The sequence below is a fragment of the Prinia subflava genome, chromosome 12, assembly GCF_021018805.1.
Source record: "Prinia subflava isolate CZ2003 ecotype Zambia chromosome 12, Cam_Psub_1.2, whole genome shotgun sequence".
Lineage (NCBI taxonomy): Eukaryota > Metazoa > Chordata > Aves > Passeriformes > Cisticolidae > Prinia > Prinia subflava.
In genome coordinates this window covers 18,941,945-18,969,124 of record NC_086258.1, presented here as the reverse complement: position 1 = coordinate 18,969,124, position 27,180 = coordinate 18,941,945, and the positions used below count along the sequence as shown (strand labels likewise).

General features: G+C 57.6%; 1 protein-coding gene across 4 annotated transcripts; it reads right to left on the bottom strand.

Annotated features, from left to right (window-relative positions):
* Positions 1-1,331: 1,331 nt before the first annotated feature.
* On the bottom strand, positions 1,332-26,998 carry RNF157 (ring finger protein 157). Of its 4 annotated transcripts, XM_063408946.1 has the most exons (20): positions 26,739-26,996; positions 21,715-21,833; positions 17,352-17,440; positions 16,779-16,925; positions 16,117-16,234; positions 15,953-16,019; positions 15,753-15,796; positions 15,316-15,363; positions 15,007-15,078; positions 14,320-14,479; positions 13,240-13,352; positions 12,187-12,425; positions 11,990-12,098; positions 11,696-11,807; positions 11,065-11,276; positions 10,872-10,937; positions 10,521-10,569; positions 8,945-9,055; positions 4,240-4,280; positions 1,332-3,760 (listed from the first exon to the last, which is right to left on the bottom strand). In XM_063408946.1, the coding sequence occupies exons 1-19, from the start codon at positions 26,989-26,991 to the stop codon at positions 4,240-4,242; spliced, it is 2,169 nt and encodes a 722-aa protein (XP_063265016.1). In that variant the 5' UTR covers positions 26,992-26,996; the 3' UTR covers positions 1,332-3,760. The 4 variants fall into 4 exon arrangements, with proteins under 4 accessions (XP_063265016.1, XP_063265015.1, XP_063265014.1 ...); XM_063408945.1 differs by lacking the exon at positions 4,240-4,280; XM_063408944.1 differs by lacking the exons at positions 1,332-3,760; positions 4,240-4,280 and adding an exon at positions 7,848-8,335 and having other exon boundaries at positions 17,352-17,413; positions 26,739-26,998.
* Positions 26,999-27,180: the final 182 nt, after the last annotated feature.

Genomic DNA, 27,180 nt, shown 5'->3' with positions numbered 1-27,180 from the left:
CCGCGGTGACCTTACCGGGGTGACCTTACAGGGGTGACCCTACCGGGGTGACCCTACCGGGGTCACCGTTAGCGGGGTGACCCTACCGGGTGACCCTACTGGGGTGACCCTACCGGGGCTTTTCAGCACCTGTAGGGGGCTGTGAGAGAGCCGGGAGGGACCTGTGACACGGGAGCGTGGGGATAGGAAAAGGGGGAATGGCTTCAAAGCGAAAGAGAGTAGGTTTAGATTGGATTATAGGAAGAAATTATTGTGAGGGTGGTGGAACGAGTTGCTCGGAGAAGCTGTGGATGCCCCATCCCTGGAATAGTTCAAGGCCAGGTTGGATGGGGCTTGGAGCGAGCGGAGATAGTGGAAGGTGTCTTTGCCTGTGGTGTGGGGGGGTTAGAACAGGATGATCTTTAATGTCCCTTCCAACCCAAACCATTTGTGATTCTGTGTAAACCTGTGTCCTGCCCCTCCAGGGGCAACCCCAGCCCTTTTCCTCCTACCCGTGCCCCCATCCTATTTCTTGCTGCTGATGCACCCACAGGATTGGGGCCAAAGCTGATGGGGGGCTGGCATATTCCAAAAATACAGGATGTATTACATTTATTTAATGTAAAAAATTATAGCCTCAGGCTTCTCTAAGGTGTCTCTGCCCCCTAACTGCTGTTCTGACAGCTTTAACAGAGGCCAGGGAGGGATCCCTTTGAAGGATCTGACCATCTGCAAGCCATTCTCCCCCAGCTTGTTCAGTCATGGGTTGGACTCGATGCTCTCAGAAGTCTTTTCCAATCTGATTGATTCTGATTTTGACTCTGATTCAGCTGCAAATTGCTTCCCCCCTGCATCATCAGCCCCTTCTACTAAACTCAAATTATAACTCCCCTTACAGCCCTCTTCATGGGGCTTCAGCTCCCAGCACACATTTTCTTCCCTGCCATTGGAGGGATTTCTCTTGCATGAGCTCCCAGCTCTTTGTTGCTCCTCTTCTCCCGCAGGAAAAGTTCCCTCTGGGTGTCCTCATCCATCCCAGCAGTGGCAGGGTTCACCCATACAACACTGCAGAAAGATGCCTCTACCCCAGGCCAGACTTCCTGCAGAGGTTTAGTTTGCATTTGCCCTTTCTCCATCTAGGCAGGATTTAAGATAGTTGGGAATGCAGGTTGGAAGGGACCCTGGGAAGTGTTTTAGGACATTTGAATTAGCTGGGCTGTTTTGGAGAAGGTACCTGGGGGACAGGTGAGTGGGTGCTCCCAGTCAAAAAGGATTTCTACACACCAAATCCCCCCAACCCCGACTGCCTTCACCCTGCAACCATGAAATGACTCTGGACACTTTGTCACCATAAGATACCCTTTATTAAACATACTCTTAAAACCCCAAACATGCTCAAAGCAAAATCATAAGCAGCAATCTGGTTTCCTTCCTTAAATCCCTGACACGTGGGTCCCTGGAACAAGGGGCTGCCCCGTGAGACCAGGGGCTGTCCCCTTCCACCCCACGCTGCGCTGGCAGCTCCTGCCTGCCCCTTATCCCTTCTGGGTGGCCGAGGACGGCCCCGGTGTCGCTCATGCCCAAATCCCGTCTCTCCTGTGCCACCCAGAGGATGGATTCTTCGCTCACAGCCAGGCAGCAGCGCTGCTCGGCCACAGCATCCTCCCGGCTCCTCTGCATCGCAGCCGCGGCCGCTCTGAGCGAGGGGCAGCGCCCACCCGCAGCCCCCCGGGTCCGCGGCTCCGTGAGCTCCTCTGGCCGCTGCTGCAGCCTTGGGGACACCGCTGAGAGAAGCCAGGAAACCTTCACGGCCACTCCTAGGTCCTCCTTGTTCTGCTGGCAGCCACAAGCACCCCATACCGGGGTGCCAGGCCAGCTGTCCTTGTCCCCTTTGAAACCACGAGGAAGGTTGAGCTGTGGTTGGGCTGTGGTCTCGGAGTCCCGAGAGACCGATTTTCTCTCCTCTGCCCATGCTGGAGACATAGGGAAGAGCTGACTGCTGTGATTTTCTCAGCTTAGCATGATGGTGAACCTTCAAGGCTCTCTCCCTTTGTGCTGCTGTGGCTTCTTGGGGCTGGGACACCCAGCATGTCCCCAAACAGGGCACAAGGCTCGTCCCTACCACTTCAGCCCTCCCTGCTGGTTGCAGCTCCCTCCTCACATGCCACAGGACGGCGTTTTGGAGATGTCACCCTCTCACATCAAGCACCCAGCTCCTGGTTCCCAGGGAGGAATTTGGGAGCTGTTGAGCTTGGAGGAGACAGCCAGCCCAGAGGTGAGAGCAGTGGGATGGCGGCTCCAAGCCCACCTCTGGCAGGACCCACACTGGGGCCACAGAGCAAGCAGCTATTGTGGCTGTGAGCCAGGCAGAGAAAACGCCCTCCAGCTCCCAAAAGGGCTTCATCCCTCTGTAGGAGCCACAGCACCATGCACAGCCCATGCTCTGCTGTGGGGATGGCTCTGGGAACCTGCTCCCCACACACACCCCTCCAGGGACACTGCTTTCAGTGCATGGACATCTCTGTGCTGAGGTGGCTCTGGAATGCAGCTGTGTCCTGCAAAGAGGAGGTGGCCTTTGCTGCCACAGCCATGTGACAAAACCCGGTGGGGAAAAGGGAGGCTCAGCTTCCTACCCTGGGCTGCCTCAAAAGCTCCAGAGCCTGGTAGGTTGGGATGCAGGGTCTGATGCTCGTCCAAGAGATTTCTGACTGTCCCTGATGCTCTTTGGAGTGGAGCCTGGCCTCTGCCAGTGGTCCCACCAGGCCCCCAGGGTCTGTGGCTTTATCCTTCCTCCTTTACTATTCCTGTGTGTCTGCCCTTGGAGCAAAATCCACTTATGCTGTCAGCCCAGTGCTGGGCAGAGGGATGGGGATGGAGATGGGGGGCAGCTCCTCATCCACCCCTTGCTACAAAGTGTTACAGGGAGGGCAGGACGGGTGGGATGGGGGCAACACTTTTGGCACTTGTTCCAGAGCCCTGAGCTCGCAGCAGGGCGGAAGACAGAGAGGATAAATTATCAATGCCCCAGGGGCTGGTGACAGGGCTGGGGGTGGTACCAGGCCTCCTGCCCACCCCTGCCACCCTGCTCCATGCCCTGGGGAAAAGCAACCTCTGGGCCAGGCCCAGGTGCTGCCCAGGAGGAGATCAGAGGGAAGGGGAGCTATGAGGGCACCATTGCTGCCAGTGCATTAATGGGGACATCCCATGGCATGGGGACAACGCATGGCAGGGCAGGGGCATGGGCCAGCAAACTTGGGGGGGCCGGCCCCCATGAAGGTCACCAGCTCACACACCAAGGATGCCAATCCCAACACTCATCCTTGAACCCACACCCTGAACATCATCCTCCCATTGCCCCCACCCACCCCCATCGCAGAACCCCCTTGGTGAGGTGACCCTGTCCCATCTGCTCCACACGTTGGAGGAGAGGAGCCTGGGGGTGTGAGATGACCGGGGTTGGGGGGACAGGAGAGGACCCCAGCTAGGGTTAGGGCTGGAGAATGGGAAGGTGCTGGTGGGGACTCCAAAGTGACATGGCTTTCAGCCCCCACGGCAAAGTCGAGGTTACAGTCTTCTCTTTTGAAAATCAGTCCTGGTACAGCTGAGGGGTGGAGGTGGCGATGCCCGCGGTGCCCAGACACCAGGGTCCCTCTGGGTGGGCAGGGGGTCTGTGCCCCACCGAAGCTGAGCCCTCACACGGGCAGGGCTGCCTGCTCCGGGTCCTGGGGGCGGCGGGGCCAGCTCTGCTGCAGCCCCACGTTGTTGTTGGCTGCCTCTGGGCCTGGGGGGAGAAAACGGGAGTTAGGGGCTCCCAAATCCCTAGGGGCTCCCAAAGCCCACTGGTGCACTCGGCTCATTTTCCCATGGGGGATGCGATTTATTCCCCCACAGTAATGCCCACCTCCCCAGCCCCTCGTTGGGTTTTGGCTGCAGTGAGGGCTGGGGGGTGCCTGCACTTACCTCTCCAGGCTGGGGGAGCCCCCTAAACCCCCAATTTCTCAGGAATGCTGAGGGCCAAACCGAAAGCACAGTGTGACCATCACTGGGTTTAAATGACCCCAATGAAGGGGCTGCCCGTGCCCCCCGTGCCCAGCGAGAGGCTGCATGCAGGAGCCCTGTGGGGCTGCAGGTCAGGCACAAAGGGATGTCCCCCTGGCCTGGGCAGTGAGGGGGCCACCAGCAACGGGTGACAACCCAGCGCCAACCCCCCGGGGGACGGGGCACGAGGCGGGCGCAGCTCTGGGGGTCTCATGGTCTCACCTATTCCTCAATGTTAATGGGGCAGGAGTCCGGCACGGCGGCTGCGTGGCAGGAGAGACCAGAAGGCACATGGTGAAGGCAGGAGCACGGGGACACGGGGACAGGGGGACACGGGGACATGCACACGAGTGAGCACACGGGGTGTCACGGTCTCGCCGCCTGCGAACGGGTTTGGGAGAGAGCCAGGGAGCTGCCAGGGGCCAGGGAGGGAGCATGCATGGAGCCCCCCGGGGTCTCGTGCCAGGGGGACCGAGGGGTGGCCATGCTGGTCCCTGCATGCCTCCTCTCTGGCTGCAGGCTCCCAGCTCAGGCAGCACCCTTCAGCTGGGGCAGGGTGATGGCAGAGCTCAGGCAGCACCCTTCAGGTGGGGCAGGGTGATGGCAGAGCTCAGGCAGCACCCTTCAGGTGGGGCAGGGTGATGGCAGAGCTCAGGCAGCACCCTTCAGCTGGGGCAGGGTGATGGCAGAGCTCGGCCCGTGGCTTGTGTCCCACCACCAAACCCATCAGAGGCTGCGTGGTGCCCTTAGGAAGGGGGTGCAGCCCTAAGGCAGCTTGGCTGCACTCTCCAGCGAGGTTAAACCCTGTGCCCAGGGCAGCTCTGAGCCAGAGGGACTGTCTGAGGGCATGCCAAGGCCAAGGGCTGAGGCTTTCTCAGAGGGGGAGCAACAAAATCCTGCTGCCTGCTGATTTATGGGAGGTGACAGCTGCCATTTCGACTGGCTTTTCATGGCGAGCTCAGGCTGGAGAGCGAGGCATGTTAAGTCTGCAGATCCCGGAGGGAATGGATAATTAAACAGGACCACATGTACATGCACACGGAAATCCCATTAAGAGCTTGATATTGCCTAAGTCACTGCAGCGCTCCAGTGCAGAGACCCAGCTCTGCTCAGTGCACCCTTGCCAGGCTGCCAAGGAGCAGGGCTGGGGCAGCAGGATGTGGTCTGGCCCTGGAGCAGGGTATCAGCCCTGTGCCCACCCACCTCCCACCCCTTGTGCTGCTCTCCCCTGCTGTCAGCAGCTGGCAGAGCTGCCCTGGGCAGAGCAGCTCCCCAGTCCCATCCTGGTGAAACCCAACCAGCTTGCCCAGCCCACTGCTCACAGCTCAGAGCATCTGTGCCTTTAAACCAGCAAGAGCCCTCAGGGCACTTCAGGTTTTCTACAGCAGCTCCCTCCACCTCGGTGCCAGCCTTTCTGGCAGATGCCTTTCCCCAGTTTCTCTTTCCAAAGCTGTTTTTACCACCCTGCCCCCAGCAGAGGCTGTGGCCAGAGGATGCTCTGAACCCTGGGGACAACCCCTGCAACCTGCACTCTGCAGGACCAACACAAGGACACAGATCTGTAGGTTTCAGTTAAACCCCATGTCCTAAAATCCCTGGGATGGAGACTCTTGCCTCCTCCCAAAGCTCTTTCCCACCAAAGATTTCAAAAGAAGCTTTGAGGAACCACATCTGTGCCTTCATGCATTACAGAGAGGACAAAAACATCATTATCAAATGTCACCAGCTTGGAGACTGTCCTACATGCAGACTCTTGAACACCACAGATCTCAAGGGCCAGGATGCAACTGCCTTCCCCACCATCAGTGAATGGGGTTGTCATGAACGGGGTACAAGCCCTGAGAAATTTTATGAATGATACAGCCAAAACAAAACCACAAAACATGGAACACCCCCAGTATATCTCACCAAGGACTGTAAATTTAAAGATACAATACTGATCTTAACTCCTTATGATATAGAAGCTGACTGTACCCTAGAGGATTCAAGGGTGCCCAGCATACCCTCCATAACTGCTCCAAAAACTTCTCCAAAACCTATAAAATCAACTCTGAACATTTCAGGGTCAAATTGGCTGAACAATAACAAATATTGTTTAATCCTAGTCCTTAAAGAGATGCAGACTGATGTTTCTGCCATCAGACCAAAATGTTCATCTTTTACAGGTACGTCCTCTACTGGGTGGTTTTCCTGGCTAAACCAGAGGCTGTTACCTTGCACATCTAACTGATATATTGGGAATTGGAATAGGAGTATGGAACAATATCAGTCCTGAAACTCTGACTGATCAATTGGGTGCAACTGTTCATAATTTGAACACCACAAATCAGCCCTTAAGGTCTTCCTTATCTGCTCTTGGAAACACACAGTGGCCAGCTTCAAATATCAAAAATATCCAAATGCTCGTGACCAGCTGGCTGATGGTCTGGGAATTGCTCAAAGCAGTGTCTTCAGCACTCAGCCATATTCCAGCTCAGTTGTGGTTACACTCTGCCAGTGCTGGGATTATCACTGGATGGGAAAAAGGACTTTTATTCATTGAAATCTGAAAGGGCATTTCAATCCTGGCAGTCTTTAATCAAATTTTCTTATGTCCCCACTACTAAGTAAGGTCACAGCATTTGTCTTAGCAATACATTGTGCTTCTGTGTATACCAAGCACCAAATCCTTGTGGTAGGAATAGGATTTGATCCATTGGAACACTGAGCATGGGCTTTTAAGAACAATCATACACATGCATGGCAAACCACTGATGTAGATGGTTGTGTGGTGAGAGAATGACAGGGGTTTATATGTGAAAGTAGTATTTTGATAGCCTAAGCTGTGTGTTTGGACACAAAACTGTGTCTATCATTTTGAAATGTCTCCTGATAATGACTCTGAATCCACAGGATCAGGGTGTGTGTGTCTAAGAACCCCTTGTGACAATTTAACAGTGGGTGACACAAAGATACAGCTGTGTAACTGCTTGAATCCATGGATTTGAAACTTCACCTGTACAGCAGGGTGTGACTTCAGCTACTCCCTACCAAAAACTGCACCAAAACACATGTTAGATTTGTCAGGTGACACTTTGTCTCCAACCCCGACTAGAATGGACATTACCCCGGTTAAAAACTGCTGGAACATCCTGATCTACACAAACTGGTACAACTCAAAAAGGAAAGTCACAAAACAGTGATCAGAATGATCAGGGACAGATCAGTCAGAAAACTGTCCATTATTACACGTCAAAAATGCCTTGTATCCTCCAGCGAGTGAAAAGAGCTGGGGAACACTGTGTCTGCTGTTCTCAGGGGACCATGGACAACCCCAAAGCCCCACTTTGGACCTCCTCTGCCCCTGGTCCCAGCACAAGGGGCAGCCCTCTGCTTTTCCCCACAAATGCCAAGACTGCATCGCCCCTCTCATGCAGCACAGCTTGCACCGAGGGCTACAGCTGCCGGACACAGACAGGTGTGGTGGCCAAAGGATGGAGAGGGCATCCTTGGCTGGGCTCAGCCCAGGGACCAGCCCCTGCACCCCAGCCCGGGCAGAGGACAAGGCCAGGGCACATCTCACAGCACAGCAAGAATGTGACCCTGTGCTGGAGCCACGTGGGCTGCAAAGTTCTCCCTTCCTTATCCTCCCCCCAGAACAACCAAGAGGGATGCAGTCAAGGATGGCTTTGGCCACTGCCACAGCCAAGGGATGCTTTGCTAGGCCCTCCAGCAAAGCAGAGGTGCTGCTGGGACACCCCCAGCTCCCTCCCCAGCCCCCAGGCCAGCAGAACTCAGCCAGCTGCTGACAGAGGGTGATGAGGGGGACGCAGGACTTGTGTGGCAGGTGCCTGTTCCTCCCCAAGAGCCTCAGCCGTGTTTCTCCAGCACAGAAACCACCAGGAACAGGCAAGGCAGCAGGAGAGGAGGCTTTCCCAAAGGAGCTGGGGAGAAGAAAGGATTTCCCCTCACTCCAGTGGGTTTCACCCACCCTCTTGGCTCTCCAGCACCTGCTGCAGGTCTGGGACCTGCCACAAAGTCCACTGAAGGGGCCAGGCAGAGGCAGAGTTGCTTTCAACTTGTCCACAAATGTATTGACAGAGACCCCATGGAGGGTGTTGGCTTTTTTTGGCTCGTTTCCCCACACACAAGCTGAGGAAGCGGAGCCTGCAGGGCTGGGCAGGGTCCCCAGCCCACTGCCCCCTTCCGCCCAGGGGCCAGGGGTGCTCAATACATTTGTCACCTTTGGGCAACTCTGGGCAGGGAAGGGGCACAAGCGTGGGTGGAGAAAACCGTGTTGGCACAGAGCGAACATGAACTTTCACGCAGACGAGGGAGCCTGGGGGGAAGGAAGAAAAAAAAAGGGATGGAGAGAGGCTGGGAGGAAACAAAAGTGGAAGAAGGGTGGGGGAGAAAGCATGAAGAAATGGGAAAAATGGATGAATGTTGGGGCTCTGTAGAAAGATGACCTGACGGACACACCCCATCTCCCTGGCCCTGGAGGAAGAGGAGGACAAGGCAGGCAGCTCCTGCTGTGCAGCTGGATCAGATCCCAACACAAAGTATTGCTGTGCCCACCACAAGCCTGTAGCAGGCTACAGCTGTGCCACACAACCACCTTCCTAAGGAGGACTGATGTCTCCTGGGGTGCCAGCAGCCCCCTGGCCAAGGGGACAGAGAATCCCAACAAAGCAGGTCCGCAGCCCCTTGGGGACAGCCCAGTCTGGACAGGCCACCCTGACCTACAGGTGGTGACGTGTGTGGTGCTCAGCCCCACACAGGGTGGAGGGGTGCAGGGAGGACAGCCTGGTGGGGCTGTTAGCGGCCAGGGTGGTGGGAATGGCGGTGATGGGAGAGGAGGGATGGATGCAAAGGGCTGGGGGGATGCAGGGAAGAGCGGAACTGTCCCCCCCCACCCCAAGTTCATGTTCAGCAGATGGCCACTCACCAGGTAAGCAGGCCTCAGAGCACAGTTTATTGTCCAGCGCTTTCACGTGTGCGATGCCCATGTCATTGTTATTGTCACACCTCAGACCGAGGAAAGCGCCTGTCCTCGGGCCTGGAAGGGAGTTAAGGCAGTTAACTGGGCTGGGGCTCGACATCGCCTTTTTGGCACTGGGGATGGGATTCCTGGGGCTTCTCCTCTCCCCTCCCCAGCCTCTTTCCAAACAAAAGAAATGACAAAGAAACGATGCATCTGGGTGGGAGCAGGTGAAGAGTGGACAATAACGCCTGGGCACGGCCCCGAGCTGCTCCTCTCCTTGCACCAGCCACATCAGGGGCAGCGGAACAGCGACGATGCGGCCACGGGCACGGGCAGGAACCTGCCCAGGGTTCAGCCAAACCTTCCCTCTGGCACAGCCAGGCTGTGGTGGCACCCATCACCTCCTGCAGGAGCCTCTCCGGCACCAGCGGTGCAGTGAGAGCTGCATGGATGCCAGGAAGAGGCAGTAGCTGGATGCGTGGGGCAAAAGAAGCCATAGCCAAGCTTTTGCAGGGGGGATGGAGGCTTTTGGGGATGAGAGAGGTAACTCTGCTTCTTAGCACTGCTTCTGCAAGAGATCAGCCTCCAGGTTCTTACCTGCATCCATCAGATGCAGGTGACTAAACCTCAGGAGGGATGTTCCCAAATGTGCCACTAGCCCTGCTAAGAACAGGCGCAGGACTGTGTGCTAAGGAGAAAGGCATCCTGCTCCCAGAGTTGTTGGGATGCCCATGGATGTCCACCACAGCCCCTGGTTGTTCCTATTTGTTACACTTGAGCCTCCCCATCAGCACGAGCCTCTCTGCAGGTCAGAGGCCATGATTTGGGGATGGGTGTTCCATGGGTGTTCCTGCTTTCCAGCTTGGCTGAGCATCCGGGTTGGATGGGGAAACAGTTTTGTCATGTTTTTGCTAAAAAGAGACTTGGAAATGTGGGAGGGGATACACTGTGGGCCTCCCTATTGCCCAAAAGCAATCCAGGGCAGTTGGTGGCCAATGGCATGGACGTGACCACCTCTTTCCTTGGCTGGCTGAACTCAAGGGAGGAGGCAAGAGGAGCCCTCGATGTGCATGTGTTGCAAAAGCACATTGAGGACAGGCCAAAGAAAGTGAGGAAAGCATCCCAGAGGGAACAGCTCTGCAGCCCCTTCCTATGGGAATCAGCCCAGACACTGATTTCTACAGGGGAGAGTTTCAGAGATTTGAGAAAATACATTGGCCAGGGAAAATGCACAGAAAGAGAAGCCTCTTTCCCATCTGGCTCATTGGAAAAACCATTGGATCCTGCACGCCATCCCTGCTCCGTGTCCCACACTGAGCTCTCTGGGGTCCCCGTGGCTGGCTGGCTCCCCCCACCCACTGCTGTTCAGCCCCTCCCTGGGTGTCCCTGCTGTGAGAGACGTTTCCCTGATTCCAGTGCCCACGGAGTCCCCCAGGGCTCTCCCTGAAGGCAGCAGGGGAGATGGGGAGAGCACAGCACCCCAACTCATGGTGACAGTGAGCTGAAAGCGAGGGGACAACAACAGCCCAGGGCCTTTTACCGTCTTCCTGTGTGGGAGAGGCGTCCTCATCCTCCAGAACATCGTTGCCCTGTGGCACAGGCAAGAGGCAGAGAGTGTTAGCCCAGGGCTGTGCCAGGGGCTGTTCCCAGCTCCCTTTGGGGGACTATCCCTGGGATTCCACAGATTCAGTGGGGCACAGCCCCACGGCCCCATCCATCCCCAGGGCAGCCCGCAGGGACATGGATACCTGAGCAACCCCTTCCCCAGCCCAGCCCTGGGGCAATGTGGTGCCAGCTGCCCAGCTTCCCCCTCCATGGGCACAGCTGAGATCCCCCCAGGGTGCCAGGTGACACCACAGCTCCCCGTTCCTTGTGGGATTGTTGTGGTTACCTCGGCATCGCGCTCCTCGGCAGAAATGCTGACAAAATTCAGATCCGGGGACTCCACAGGGGTTGACTGTAGGAGGAAGGTGGGAAAGATGGGAGGGAAAAAAAAAGTCTAGTGCCAGTGGCTTTGGAGGAGGAGTTACATCCCACGGGGAAGCTCTCCAGCCTGGGCTCTACCAACAACCCCCTGTCCCTACCTCGCCATCAGAGGCTGTGGCACTCGCAGCCACAGGCGAGGGGAGCGTGTCCCCCTCTTCCTCCTCCTCCTCTTCCTCCTCTTCCTCCTCTGTGCCAGGGGCAATGTAGGAGCCAGACATGGACGACACGGTGTCAGTGCTGAGCTGGGAGTGCTGGCTTTGGGAGGAGGCCATGGACATGACGGACTGGGCCAGGCTGCTGCTCACGGGCTCTGGGGGAGAGCAGGGGCTGAGGGGGCCGCTGGACCCCCCCACCCACTGGTGGGAGTCATGGCACAGCACCCGCTAAAGGAAGAGGGGCTAATGAGGAGGCGTGGGGTGCAGAGGAAGGACTGGCTGCATGGCACAGAGATGTGATGGGTGCAAGGCTGCCAGCAGCAGGTCCCCAGGGCTCACAGCCCCCAGTTTCTGGGTCTACAGGGTGACAGAGCAGGCATGATCGGTGCCCCCATGATCCCCATCTCCAGGTCTACAGGTGGCAAAGCAGAGGTGACACCCTGGGGCTCCATCCATGCCAGGGTAAGAAGGGGCCATGTCATCTCTCTCTGCATCCCCCCACACTGTGACAGTCCTGAGATCACAGTGCCACTCTCTTGCCTTGCCAGCACCTATCAGCCCCTCCATCCTGTACCTTCTGGGGAAGAGATGGTGGAGGAGAGGGGTGTCCCAGTGCACGAGGACTGGTCAATGGCTCCTGATGATGACAGCGTGAGGTTTTCACTCTCTGGTGTCGCACCACATTCCTGGAAGAGGAGCCCGGGGGAAGGATATTCAGCAGGGATGGCCCATCTCCTCTAGGCATCCTTATAGATGGAGGAAGAGCCAGGAGGGGCAACCCCAGCCAGTCTCTCTGATCCCAAGCCTCCCCCAAACCTGCCCGCCCAGCCCCACAACCCCTTACCAGCACATTTTGGACAGTGCTCACCTCCTCATGCCGGGCTGGGGATCTCCTCCTGGAGACCCTCAGCTCTGACTCAGTGCACGACTTCTCATCCTCCTCTTCGGGCAGGATAGAGGAGTTCTGCGAGATGGACCTGGCCAAGGGGGCGAAGCAGAGGGTTTCACCCCTGTCCCCAGGACCCCTGAGCGCCCCCAGACTCCCGTACCCACCCCAGGACTCACTTGGAGATGCTCTTCTTCAGCTTGAGCCCCGGCGGGCCGCAGTCGGGCAGGCGCTCGAGGGGTGCCAGGCCCCTCAGGGGGGGCAGGGGGCCGTCGCTGCCGTAGCAGGGCAGGGCCCCCACGCCCGGCGGGTCCCCCAGCGCGCGCAGGGGCGGCGCGGCCGGCGACGGCGTCAGCGGCCCATTGAGGGCCTCCAGCAGCGACACCACCTCGTACCCCGGGGGGATGTTCTCCGAGGACTGCGGAGAGGGGGAGAGGGGGTGAGGATCCTCCCTGGGCCATTCTGCTGATCCCCTCACTCCCAGCGGGATCAAGATGCCCCAGGAAGAAGCTCAATCCTAGAGAATGGATGCTGCAGCCATGAAGTCTAGCAGGCCTCTCTGGCGGTCAGTCGTCTAAAGGCACAGAAATGCCAAATCATGGTGACTAGGCCAAATAACCCCTCTTCCACCATTGGACCCTCTCTTATCTCCCTGTAAGACAATAGGTCACTTTCTACCCCGACTCATACTATTGGACCACTTCTTAAAACCTCGGTACTCTATAAAACCCCACTTTTCCCACAGCTCAGTAGAAGAGCTGTCCCTGAAACCCTTCACAGAAGATGCCAATAAAGATTCATCTGTGGAACTTCATACAGCGCTTCTCCTCTCTCTCCCTGCGTCTGCCAAGGCACCTTAGCAAGCTTATGAGCTGAGAATCACTGCAAAAGAGCTGGTCACTGCTAAGAGCTGAATATTGCTGATAATTAAGCTTGCTAAGTATTGCCTGTGCCTAGGAGCTTTGACAGAGTTTCTTTGGGCAGGAGGTACTTAAGTGTACCCCCTATCCAGGAACAACCAAGGCAGCTGAGACCGACTGAAGCTACCGGGAGAAAAACAAAAAATGGACACCCTGCCAGAAACCTTTTTTCTTTCGTAACATCAACCCTGAGTTTTTTGCAATGTTAATTTGCAATGCATAAACAAACCCTGTTCTTCAGAGGCACAGGGGTATCCAAACCTCCCCATCCTAGTGGAGGAGGCCAAGGTCCCCCCTCAGCCAGGCACTGACCGAGTGCTCCTCGGAGTCGGAGGTCTGCGAGGCGATGATGGGGTTGAAGCTGGTGGGCGAGAGCGGGCCCAGCTTTTTCCTCATGGCTCGGATTTGAAGCAAGGCTCGGAAAGCTGTGGCAGCAGGGAAAAAAGGGGAGGAGTGAAAACCAGGTGTTGAAAGAAGACCTGTCAAAAAATGGCACCCCATTTCCCTAGAGGAGCATCCCCAGAGGGGCTAGAGGGACGGCAGAGCTCGAGGGTGGGAGATGCCAGCCCGTTCCTACAGATGCCAGCCTGTTCCCAGAGATGCCAACCAGCCCACCTGTCATGGGTTATGTAACAAAAAAAAAGTGCATTCTATTTCATCTGTAGAAAGCAGTTGGGGGATGGTTTCTTTTTTCTTTATCTCTTGTAACTCCAGGGGAGGAGGGCGGATGCCTTCTGATAACAGCCCAGCTGTTAAACCAGGTGGGGCAGGGTTTCTGATCTCTGTCACCACCGCCCACCCTCGGGGATATCTTCTGTTCATGGGCCATTGAGGCTCACCAGTGACTGACACATTCCATCATCCATTGGGAGATGGAACACCCAGTGGGGAGGAGCCAACCATTCCTACCCAGATAAAAATGGGGACACAGGGACCCCAGACATTCCTCTTTTCCACTGGATTCTCAGAGGAAGACCAGAGTCATCTCACCACCACTGAACCTGTCTACAGGATCATCTCTACTCCAACAGAACCACATCTGATATTCCAGGAGGATTTATTTGGACTGCTTCCAACACCCTGGCCAACAGGGTGTCAGGTCGTACTCCTGACTCCATCAGGGTTTTCTAGGACTTTTGTTTGTTTGCTTGCTTGGTTGGTTTTTTTGGGGGTGGTTGTTTTTTTTTTTTACTTCATTTGCATTTTTAATATTTCTAGCAAAAAACTGTTATTCCTATCCCCATATTTTTTGCCTGAAAGCTCCTAACTGCAAAATTGTAATAATTTGGAAGGAGGGGGATTTTACATTCTCCATTCCAAGGGAAACTCTGCTTTTCCCTTACAGACACCCGTCTTTCCAAACCAAGACACCCCCAGCTCCCCCGGCCTTACGCAGCCTGCAGATGGGGCAGTTGTTGGCCTGGTAGCGCAGGGTGTCGGCGCAGGTGTTGCAGAGGCAGAGGTGGCGGCAGGGCAGGATCAGGGTGTCCCGGACGTCCGACAGGCACACCACGCACTCGGCGCTGTTGTCGCTCACCTCGTCCTCGGCCACCTGCCCAAGGGACAGGAGGGAAGTGCTGGGCCTCGGGGGTCCCCAGCCCCGCAGTGGCTCTAGGGTGGGTGCTCTGAAATAGTGGCTGGGTGCTCAGGGAGAGTTCTGCCTGTGTCCATGGGCTGCCTGCTCTTGAAATGCACCCCTGGGACCTCATTCCTCTCCTCCAGGGGGCTGGGAGATGAGGGCAAAGGGAGCAGAAACCCAAAATTTCACCCCAGTTTTTACATATTAGAGCAGAGCATAGGGCACATCCCATGCCTTGAACCCCATGCTCCCCATCTGAGCCATCACTCTTCCCCCAAGGGACCACAAAGGATGGGGGGAAAAGCTCAATCCTTCCGTTTTCTGCCTCCAGCAGTGTTGATGCCAACACAAAGTGTCCCCAGCCATCACCAGCTCCATGCTGTGCTGCAAACTCTTGCCCTGAGCAAGTGTTTGGTCAGTGGCCAGATCTGTGCTAGGGAAAGGGAAGAAGGGATGAGGGCAGAGCCCCGGGATGCAGGCGGGGGGATGCACGCACACACCTTGGAGTCCTGTGTGTTGTACTTGTTCTCGATGCCATAGATCTCCTGCAGGAGGTAGCTCACACCATCCACCTGCAATGCCATGGGAAAGGGGTGAGGAGCAGAGACACCTTGCCCAGAGCCACTGAGCTCCCTGCTTGGGCCAGCCCCACTCCCCCTAACATCCAGGGGTTCTCTTTGCATTGATAATTGCACTCTCTGGGAGGTAGGGGCAAGGCTTCGGGTGTTTGGGGCTCCCCAAAACCCCTCAGTGTCTTCCCTGCAGGGTGTGCAGGGACACCTGCACCTCAGGGACACCTCAGTACTCACCACTTGCTTCTGCTTGAGGGGCTTCACGCAGAAGGTGCCATCGCTGTGCTGGAGGGAGGAAAGAGCACATGGGTGGGCACCCCTGGGCTGCTGTGCCAGAGCACCCACCCACCCTGTGGCTGTCACTGCTCCCTCCCCGCTCCCAACAAGCCCATTTTGCAGGAATTCTGGCTTTTCCTGACAGCCCAGCACCAGGCAGCTGTGGGAGGTCACACACATTGCAAAGCCAGAGACTTGCTGGAGGAAGGAAGATGGAGTTGAGCACAAATGCCTTAGAATTGAGTGTTTAAAATGAGGGAACAGTCCCAGATTTGAGGAGCAGCCCAAAACATCCCTAGCCCAGCAACACCATCCCAATTGCCAGGGATTCTCCAGGCTCTTGTACCTGGTGGGTGATGAAGGTGGGAGGGGGAGGATGGCCCCAGCTTGGCACTTACCTTCTCAAAGGTGGCCAGCAGCACGTGGCAGTGCCCACTGTGCTCTGCAAGACACAAAGGAACACGCAGGACTCAGGGGACGCGCAGGGGGACGGGCAGAGCCACAGCAGAAGGGAGGAAAAGCAGGAGGCTCTGCCCAGCTGGCATCACAATGCCAGCAAACTGGGAAAGGCCACGCCAGCAAGGAACCCCCTCCTCACCCTCTCCTTCATCCACCACTGCCTGCACCACCATGGGATAAACCTCGCGGTCCAGGTCAAAGCCCAGCTGGAGAGAGACAGGGGAGGCTTGGTGAGATGGAGCAGCGCTGAGGCCTCATCCCACACCCACCTCCATGGGATGATGTGGGGCTGGGGGGACCCACCTCCTCCTCGCTCCACTCGGAGGGGTCGATGGTGTGGGAGGGCACACAGAACTGCTGGCACACCCCCCGCTTGTAGTGCACCGTCTCCGACTGCAGGCTGTTGTCCCTGGGGGTGTAGCTGTCTCGAGAAGAGAGGACAGGGTCAGGCCACCACGGGTGTCCCCACACTCCTCCTGCTCTCCCCAGATCATGGAGATGCCAGGAAAATGGGAAGGGGGGGAGTGTCACTCCTCCCCTCCCAGATGCCTCTTGGGGCTGAGGTAAGAAGCTCTCAAAAGGGCTAAAATAACCCAAAGGGTAACATAAACACAGGGCAGCCAACACAGCATAGGGGGGGACAGGAACAACCTATGGCCAACCTGGAGTGGTTTGGGGGGGAAAAATTATTTCCCCTGGTCTCTGTTCTGATCTGAAGGTAACAAGAGGGAGCAGGATGTGACAGGGAAGGAAGTGGCAGGGGTTGGCAAGGACCTGGTGGTGGCACCTAGGGGAAACAAGCAGCCCCCCTCCAATCTCAGCACCACCTTCAGCTGTTTCCTGTCCTGAAGAGGAAAGATGCTCAGGGAGGGAGGCTCCATGTCCATCAGCCAGGGATACAAACCAGGCTTGGGGGGACACAGGCCAAGCTGGGGGGTGACACAGGCCTGGCTGGGGCCCCTCACCTGGCCACCCCATTGTGAAACTCCTCTGTTGCCTGGTAGTAGATGGTTATGGCCACGCGGGCGTCCGTGTCGAAGGTGAACTCCACATTGTAGTGCACCTTGGCTTTGCTCACTTCTTCCCCCGGCGTCTTCACCTCCTCTGAGCACCTGGGGAGCACACAGGGTCCAGGAGACAGGCCTTGGGGTGCTCCAGGACTAATCCCCTTGGCACCAGAAGGGGCTGCTGCCCTCCATCAGGGGACACTGAGGCACAAGAGCAGCGCCTGGCACGCCCAAGGTCACGCCTGCAGGCTGGGAAGCACCGCAGACAGATTTCAGCCCTAATCCCGAATCCTGCCGCAATCCCCAGCCTCCCTCCAGCAAAGCCTTCGGAAGGTGGGGGAGGAAGAAGAAGCAAAGCACTTCAAAGGCAGCGCTAAGCTCCTTTAATCCTGCGGCACTGCCTGTGCTGGCATGCGGGAGCCAGGAGGGGAAGGGCACGGCTCATCCCTCCTGCCCTGTGCCCACCACCCCCGGAGCACCCAGCTGGACCCTCCCTCCCCGTGCCCCGGGGCCAGGGTTGCCCAGACTCACTTGACCAGGCGCAGAGTGTCCTTGCGGATGTTGATCAAGCTCCTGAGGGTCTTCACGGGTTCCTGAGGAGGTGGAGCAGCGTAAGGGAACTAGGACAAGAGAGACACCGGTGAAGGCAAACGCACGCGGGGGGCTACAGTGGCTGTGGACCCCCAGTGACCCAAACCCAACACCCTACAGAGGGAACTGGGGTGGCCTGGACATCCTGATGGGTGCTGAGCACCTGCAGCTCCTGTTTGTGGGCCTGATATTTTTGGGCCTTAGAGATTTTAGCCTGTTGGTAGCTGCTAACTCCTTTCCCAAGGGAAAGGTTTCTTAGGAAAGCTTCTTCCCAAAACAATCTTGGCAAAACAACTATCCTTTTGCCTTTCTGGTTCTCAGAGAGAATTGGACTTGGGTCTCCTGCGAGGTAGGCAGGGACTTTAGTTACTACACTACTGGGGAAGGTTATCTTGAAGGAAGGACACTTGTTTTGCCAAGATTGTTTTGGGAAGAAGCATTCCTAACTTTTCCTTTGGGAAAGGAGTTAGCAGCTACCAGCAGGATAAAATCTCTATGGCCCAAAAACATCAAGCCCACACCTGCTGGCATCTGGGTAGCAGGCAGCACGCTGCCAGGGATATCCCTCCACAAACAGCAAGCCCAGGACAGCAGGGACAGTTTCACTGGGCAGGGGATGCACAGAGGGGCTGTTCCTTGTTCCTTTGGCTGGAGGGAGTGAGGGGGATGTGGGACGGAGGGCAGGTGGCTGCTGATGGATTTTTATGCTGCTGGATGAGGCTGGACAGAGAGAGGCTGAAGCTCCCTCCCTGCCCACCAGCCCAAAAAAACCAGGTACAAGTGTCCCTGCTTCCTCCCTGTGGTGGATGGGATTTGGGTGGTGGGATCCCTGCCAGCCCCATGCCCAGAGCAGACAGCCAGCAAGGTGTCTGGGCAGGAGCAGGCAGGCAGCAGCATCCCTCCTCCAAGGTGACATTGTCCTTCCCAGTCCTTTCTGTTCATTTGACAGGCACTACAGGGCTCCCTGGGGAGAGGGGACACGGTGGCACCCAGGGGACACCCTCTCCTTGGCACTGCAGTCACCCAAAGGACACTGAGGGCACTGGGGAAGGGATGCAGGACCCACCTCCCCCCTCTCCATCTCCACCTCCCAGGCAGATTTAGCTCCAGGAGGGATCAGCCCTGATTAAGGCCCAGCTTGTTGGCAAGCTGCCACCATGTGCCAGGGGACAGCCAGAGGCAGGAGGGTGTCAGGTGCCATCAGGGATGGCAGATGGTCAAAGAGCCTCAATTGCTGCCTCTGGAGAGGGAATAGTGTCCCTTTGTCCCTCACCAGGGCACCCACTGCACCCCAACACCAAGGGGACAAGACTGAATTGCGGGTGGCACTTGGGGATGCCCTGCAGGGAGCCAGATGCCCGCTTCCCATGTCCCTGGTGCTCTCACATCATCCTGTCACAAAGCCATCATCACCTTTCCTGTCCCCAAAGCCCTGCAGAGCAGGGTGGATGGGACTGGGGGGCCCGTGCTGGGCTCAGAGGGACAGGATGGGACACGCAGCTGGCAGAGCCCCTCAGGGCAGCTCTGTCCCATCCCTGTTCCACCATCACCACGTCCAACCCTCCCACAGCTCTGACCCCACAGGTGCCACTAAAGGCAGATTAAAGCCTAGGCCGGGCACAGCGTGGCTGATGGCATCAGAGGCTTTGGAGATGAATTCCCAGCACTGTGGAACTGCGTCTGACGGCTCTCACCCTCTCCAGGAGGAGAAAAGGCAGCAGAGTCATTAAACTGCTGTTAACGAACTTTTTTTATGAGTCACTAAACGTGCACCTGCAGAATCGAGCACCTGCAGAGTCACCCACTGCAGCTGGAGGGGAGAGAGTGAGAACATGCTCCAGGCTGAGGCTGAGCCATGCCAGCACATGTTGTGCCATGTCGTGATACATCCCCTGTTATCCAAACTGATGCACTCATTCATCCCAAATTGCTTTCTTGCACCTCACCCAGTCAAACCCTACCCAAACCAGCCCTGGCATGGAAAGCACCCATGGGTGCACCCCCAATCCTGCTGCAGCAGCCAGGGGTGGGCGACAGAGGAGGGAAGGGGCAGCCAGGTCCCCTGGGTGCCACCCACAGGGGCCCTTGGGCTGGGCAGGATGGGGAAGTGCCCCAGGCAAATTTTGTGCTGCAGAAACCACTTTGGGCTCTCTCACTCCCACATGTGAAAAGCACTTTCTGGGGGTGGTTGGATTTTTTTTTTAATTAAATTTTACAAGCCAGATTTTGCACATCAGAAAGGGGCTATTCGGAGGATGTTTGGCATCTCCTCACTTTAAATCAAGCTGAAACACAACAGAAAAAAAATGGATAATGGTTGCGGTGAAGTTAAGAATGTCATCCACGTGCCTACAGCAACATTTGGTGCAGGCCAGCTTCTGTTAAACTGAAATAAAAACCACCCTCAAAAGTCTGTCTTGGGGTTTTTCTACAAGCAAACCCCAGCAGCTTTGCGTGGGCAGGGAAACCCAGTGGCACATTTCAACAGCTCCTGGCTTTCCCTGTGCTCTCTGAGTGCCTCCAGCAGCTTCTCTGCTCCTCAGCCCCTCCATGGTGGCAGCTACTTTTACCTGCAACGCCCTTCCCAGCCCCCTGGGAACCTGTTCTCAGCTGGAAAATCCAGATTATCGTGTAACCATGGAGGGGAGAGCCTGCACAGCCTCCCTGTCACAGCAGCCCTGTTCATAGCTCAAAGCGCTCTGCTCACAGAGGACTTGGGGCACAATTCTTCCAAGATCTCCTGGCCCTTGATCCTGAAGGAACCCAAAACTAATCTCCCACCAAAAAGCAGTGGCTGTCTTTAGTGTTTCCAGCCCAACCAGGGCTCTCACAGAAGGCCAGAAAGCAGAAGAAGCAACAGGACAGGACTTGGGTGCAGCATCAGAGAGGCCCAAGAGTTGCCTGGACACAGGTTTGGACCAGAAGCAACAAAGATCCTCCCCAGCTCCTCTCTGAGCCCCCAAAACTGGCCTGACCCAAAAGTCCAGCCCCAGAGCTCCCCCTGCTCCTCAGGGAGGAGTGATCTTGGTCACAGCTCTGCAGCCCAGAGCCATCGGTAATTAAACCGGAGCAAAACAATTTAGCTGGTGCTGCTGTATTAATTCTCTCTGCTGTTTCCAAGCTGTTCCTTTGCCTTCCCTGCTGCTCTGCTGTCAGTGCTGCTGACACGGGAACTGCTCCCTGGGCAGTTTAGAGGCTTTTACTGTAATCAAGAGGATTTCTCAACACTTACTGCTGGGAGAGACCCCGAGTGCTGATTTCTCATTTTCTGGGGAAGACGATGGAGAGAAAGGCACTGCCTTTACCCACCCAGTGACCATGTGCTTTGTGGGGGCTCCTGACCTTGGCTCTGCCAGGATCCCTGCTCTGGCACAGCCCAGGGCTGGGCACTTCCCTGCTGAAGGACCACATGATGCTGCCAAAATGTTGCCAAAGGCAATTCCAAGGAGGAAATAGGAACCTTGCTGGCAGCAGGCAATGCTTGAGAGCTGGGCCAAGGCAGCAGGCAAGTTTATCTCGACTTAACAGAAAAGCTTTGGTGGCTTTTAAGTCCTCACCCTGAATCTTTTGAATACTTGACCCCCCCAAACTCCTCCAGCCAGTGCTGGTGAGTTGTTCCACTGCTGAGAGGCACTCGGATGAGAGAGGGACATCACCCCAAGGCTGAACTCCTGCCCTCATTTCCTCCCTTTCCAAAGGCAGCAAGCACAAAAACCATCTCCAGGAGCCTGGGGTGTAGGGATCCCCCTCCAGTGGGGTCCCTTGTGCCCTGAGACAAGCTGGAGCTGGCAGCACCCAGCACTGCAAAACCCATCCATTCCATCCCAGCCTCAGCCTACCCCTGTTTTTTTACTTTTATTTTATTTCTTCCCTTTTCTTGCCAGAGCTTGGGGAGCAGTTCCATCTGTTTCTGTCCAAGCTGCTCTGCTACTCTGAACCACACCAGCACCTCTGTGTTATGCCCCCACCATGTGCCCTCCTGTCTGGGATATGGCTCCTGGGCGAGATGGGGAAGGCAAGAGAAAACGCAGCTCTTGGAGAGGGAATGAGAAAGAAAATGGATTGAATCAGCCCAATTCCCCTTCACCATTAGACCCGGAGAGAGGACAGGCTGCAGCAGGAGCCCAATCCTTGTGTGAGCCATCAGGGAATCCACTCCAGGCAGGCTCAGCTGGCTGTGCCCGCGAGGGGGGACAGCCAGAGCCTTGTCCCGCCCTGCCCAGGGCACACAGAGCCACCAGCGGCTCGGGCAGGGCGTGCCCGAGCTCCCGAGCCCCCAGCCCCGGGTGCCCCCGGTACCCACCACCACGGGCCGGTTCCCCAGGAAGTTGAGGTCGCTGTTCTCGCCGAACAGGTACCCCTCGGGGTGCGTGGAGTCGAACTTCTCCCCGCCCATGATGAAGTGGTTGGCGAAGTAACTCCCTGAAATGAAAACAGAGCGAGCGCCTGAGCGGAGGGGGAGGAGGGGGCTGCGGCACGGAGCCACCGGATCGATGGCTCCAAGGTGACTTTGTCCCCAGGGTCACCTGCTGGGAGCCTTTCTGGTTGAGCTCACACGCTGAGAGAGCCCCCAGGCAGGCAGAGGCTGCCGAGAAGCCGCACACCCAGCCTGCCCTCCCCCCTTCCTGCATCCCACCCGCTTCAGCCTGGGCACGCAGAGCCGGGATGGAGAGAGGCTGGGGCAGGGGTTCCAGCTCCATGGCAGCGCTGGCCCTGGGGGTTCTCCATCCGTGGGATTTACCAGAGCCTGCTCCCCTTTCCCTGCCTGGAAAATCCCTGCGAGCCCCAGCACGGTCTGAGCCACCCAAGGTCACCTTGTCCTTCAGCCATCCCTGCACTGGCAGGAGTGGATAGATCCTGGTCCGTGAGGAGGAAGAGGACACGGCTCCTGGGGCAGCAGGGCAGAGCTAATGCTGGCCATAAACACCAGCTGATGGCCCGAGGAGGCAGGAGAGGCAGGGGCACAGCCTGACCTGCCAGAGAACCCTGCGGGCCCCCAAGGAGCCCCCCAAGGCTGGCTCCCACATCCGCGGGAAGGGCAGCATGGAGCCGGCACACAGGGCTGCTCCTGCCCAGAGCCTCATGTCACAGACCTCGTGTGCCACCCAAGGCAGCGTGTCCACAGCCACACACTGCCTACTCTGCCTGCAGCTGCCACCAGGAAGGTGAGAAAGCACAGCTGAACCGAGTTCTGTCCGTTCTCAGCCTGCAGCCTTCCCCTGGAAGGGCTCACCTGCAGGAGGCAGGATTTTGGGGTCCTGTAGACCCTCCAGGAGGTCAGCACCTGCCCTGCAGAGTGCTCCACATTGCCCTCAGGAACGCTGGGCAATGGACAGGGTCCCTTCTTCCCTCGCAGAGACAAAACCCGAGCTGGGGGCAGCCCCCAGGTCAGGCACCTCTCCTCGAGAGAAGAATTCCCTCCAGCCTGGCCAGGAGCCAAGAGGAGGCTGCTGCTTGTCCCTGAGAGCTGGGCTGTGTGGGGAGAGCACGTTGTGGCACAGGAACAGACCAGCCAGGAGGGCTGGGATTTAAGGTGGGAAAAAATGGACAGGGATGGGGCAGCAGCAAGGGGTGAGCAGAAGCACCAGGAGTCAGTCAGACATGGACACAGTGTCCTGCATCCTGATGGCCACAGGGACAGGGTTTAGCTTATAAAAACCCCACACCCACCAGCACAGATCCATCTGCATCCCCCAGGGGGACACCCCAAACCCAAACACTTGGGGACCACAGATAAAGGAGCTTAAGCCTGGGCTGCAGCTCTGCTTGTGGGTACTGAGGTCAGAGCTTGCAATCAGCTTCCAACAGAGGCAGGCACTGTCCAGGGCTGGATCAGGCTTTAATACTGCACTTAAACCCAAAACGGAGCCCAAAGCCCAAGGGGAGGAGTAGGGGGGGATCTAACTCCGTGCCAGGAGGGATGAGCGGGGTCCCACAGCTCTGTCCCGAGGCTCCGTGGCACAGGGATGCCCGGATGCAGCCAGCCCGTTGGCAAACGTCGACCATCAATTATTGATGCCTGCTGCTTTCAGGTCCCATTTTCCATGTACATAATTTATAGGCAGCTCGCCTGGAAGGACTCAGCCACGTGGAAAAAAAAAAGCCCCAAGAGCAAAGTGCCTTTGGAGCTGCCTGTAACAGCACAGCCAAGGGAGAATGGGGCCATCCAGAGCTTTTCCTGACACCGACTTGGAGCAAGAGCAGGAGATGGCAAAAAAATTACGTTTAAACATGGAGAAAAGCCACCCCAGCACTGAGAAAAAGCTGGGAAATGGAGCACAGGCTCTCTGTGACAGTTTAGTGTGTGCTGGGGGCTCCCATAAGATGGGCAGAGCAGGTGAGGACCACGCTGCCATCACCCAGTCTCCCTGCCAGGGGCTGGGAGCATCCCTGGGTACTGTAGGCTCCTGAGTCATGCCAGGCTTTTCCAGGGAAGCACCAGCACAAGAAAGCCCAGGGCATCAGCAGGAGTGTGCCAGTGGCTCCCTGGACATGGCTGGGGGCAGAGCAGGGAAGCACCTACCCAGGCACAGCCACCCTGTTATGGGCTGACTGTAAATCCAACGCCCACTCCCAGGGAAGGGGAGCCTGTCAAGGACAGCCACATCTCGGGAAGGGCTGCACAGGGCGGCTGCTGGAAAGGAGGAATAAACCCAAATTGTCTGAGGTTCCCGGCAAAAGAAAAGTCTTTGTGTCCTGCACATCTGCTGGCACCAGCACATGGGACACATCTGGCACCAGCTGTCAGCTCCTTTTCCCCATGAGTGCCAGCCACGTCCAGGTGACAGAGAAGGGCAAGGACCCTCGTGTGTGCTGTGCCCGTGGCCCTGGCACTCAGGGACACGTCCTGCACTGTGCCCCAAGCCATTGCTGGGCTCTGGGGCTGCAGCCTCTGCCTCTCCTACGTTACAGCCTCACTCTCCAAAGCTGCTAAAACAGAAAAGCTCCTTCCCAGCTCATCCACACCCTCCTGTTGAGGGAAGCACCGGGTTAGCACAGCTTGCAGAGGGACAGCCCAGAGGGGTAGCCATGGCACGGCGCTGGCACAGGGACACCCTGCAGCTGTATGTGCCAGCACAGGGTGCTGTGATGGGCTGGTTAAAGGCTCTGGGTGCTTCTGCCCCTGGGCAGCCCATTATTTAATTCCATGCTCTAAAGTGGGCAGCCAGAGCCAGCAGCAGCTGGAGCTGATGCCAAAGCCTGTCCACAGCACTGCTGCGTCAGCCTCACACGCTGTGGCTCTGCCACCACCTGGGGTTGTGCCCCCAGGACTGGGGGTGTCACTGCTGGAATAACCCCTGTGCTCCTGGCCCCAGCCAGGGCCCTGCTCACAGTCCCCCGCGCCCCAGGGAAGGTCGGTGCCAACCTCAGCTCGGGGCAGGGGCTGAAACCTGGGGATTTGCCCCAAAAGCCACCCCAGTAGCCAGGCAGTGGGCATCATCTACAGCTCTCCCTCCCAGTGGCCGCCACGGAAGTAAACTCAGCCTTTGTTTCAAAAACTCTGGTTTAACTAATCCCATTGACACCCTGTCTGGAGGGGATGGGACCCGCAGGATGAGAAGATGCTAAACTGGGACAAAACACAGCCACCCTCTTCCCAGGGGCTGCACTGGCCATGCCGAGAGAGCCTACAGTCCAACAGCCAAAGCCACATCCACTGAGACAGGGAAATGCCCCAAGGTCCCATGAGATTCCCCATCCCCATTTCCAAAGCCAGTGGCTGTTTCCAGGTGGCTTTTGAAGAGAGGGAAGCGCTGCTGCCACAGAGGAATCGACTCCGCTGCCCGGCACGTCCTCCCTTGGCTGCCGGCAGCACTGAAGGCAAATCCCACTTGGATTAAAGGCACACCAGTCATAATCCCCCAGGGCCAGCAGCCTGCCCTTGTCCCAGTGCAGATGGCTGTGCCACCTGGGCAGCTCTTGGAGGACCCTGGGCAGCACCAGGCCCACCTCCCCCAGCTCTGTCCAGACCCCAGCAGTGGGACCAGGCCAGCTGAGCACAGCCAGGAGCCCTGGGCTCTCCCTATAAGGTGGAATTAAGCATCAGCCTGGTGACCTCTGCCAGCTGAGATGAGTTTGGAAGTGCTCAGCTGGGTGCACTTGCACCCTCCACCCCTTCATACCCAGATATTTCAAGAGCCCCTAAATAAGACGGAGTCCCAAGGGAAAAACTTGTAATGCATGGAGATGCCGTCCCTACCAAGAGCAATCCCTGGATGGGCTGGTCCAGCCTCACCTGGCATCTAAGTGACAGAGGCCTTGAAACCATGTTAAAAGGGGAGCTGGGGGAACCCTGCAGGAGGCCAGGCTGTCAGGGATCAGCCATCTCCAGCCAGCTGTGCAACCTATTTTAGATTAAAATTGAAAAAAAAAAAAAAGGCAAGCACAGATTTTCAGGACGAGCACAGGGTTTGTGTTGGCTGTAATTCTTGCTAAGGAGGTCTTTAGCTGTAATTAGTGATCAATTTGTCACAACGCTAACGATCCGACCATTTACCTTATCCTATTAACTACCAAAATAGTTACCTATTAATAATATTTAGTGCTGCAAGGACCCTGTGCAATCTCCTCGCATGCACGCACGGTGCTCCGGGGCATCCCCCACCGGTGCCGGTGTTTCTGCGGCTCTGAAGCGCTGCCCACCCAAGGGCTGGAGCCCCTCACCCTCCGTCCCCAGCGTGCCCCCCTCGGACACCCGCTCAGCCCGGCCCTTGCAGGGAAAAGTGAGGCACAGAGGGGAGGGACGGATTTTCCAAGGTCACGCACAAGGTTTGAGACAGGGCCGGATCCGGGAGCGGGAGATGCATCAGCAGCAAGGCTCGAGGCAGGGAGAGGAGCCGGGAAGGGGAAGGCTCCCCACGGCAGGGGCTGGGGTGCTGCGATGGGGCAGAGCCCTGGGAAGGAGGGATCCCCTCCAATCCCTCCCACCCCAGCCTCCCTCATCCTCCCGGGAATTTAAACCCAGGATTTCCCCGAGCAGCCAGCACCGGAGTAACCGGCTGCCAAAAGCGCCTCCGGAGCCCGGTGCCGCAGACCACGGCTACAGAAATAATTGTAACGATAATGGCATTAAAGTCGCGTCAACTCAGCCAAGTTTGGGAAGCGGGGTGTACAGGCAAAGCGGTGCCCGGAGAGGGGTGCCCTCACACAGGGTGCCCCGCAGCAGCCCCAGGTTTTCAGATGTCCCCCCTGCGCGTCAGGGTTTGCTTTGGGGGGCGCAGGGTCATCCCCGCCCGGAGCAAGGTCGTGCCCGGTGCCTGCCCGACTCGCTCCCCTCTTTCCCTCCCCATCGGCGGCCCCGGGACGCGACACCCCCCGGGGGCTCACCGGATTTCGGGGGGTATCTGTAGACGGAATTAGCGGGGATATCCACTTCCTCCACCCCTGCGTTCTGCCGGCTGGTCAGAGCCCCCATGGCCGGGCCGGGGCTCAGCGGGCGGGGGGCGGCGGGGATTCCTCCCGCCCGGGACCGGGACGGGGGCCGGGACCGGGGCTGGCGGCGGCCCCCGCCCGCAGCATCCTCCGCTCCGCTCTGCGCCGCGCCCGGCGCCGCCTCCGCGGCACCGCGGGGCTGCGACATTCGGGGCGGGGCCGGCATCAGCCGGCACGCCCCGACCCGCCCCGGCTCGGTCCGGCTCGGCCGTGGCGTGAGGGGACGAGATGCTGCCGCTGCCTGCCCGCATCACCCTGCCCCGGTGTCCCCCACCCACCCAGTGGGGTCCCCCTTCAGGTGCTACTCACCTGTACCCCCGCGGTGGCACCCACAGTG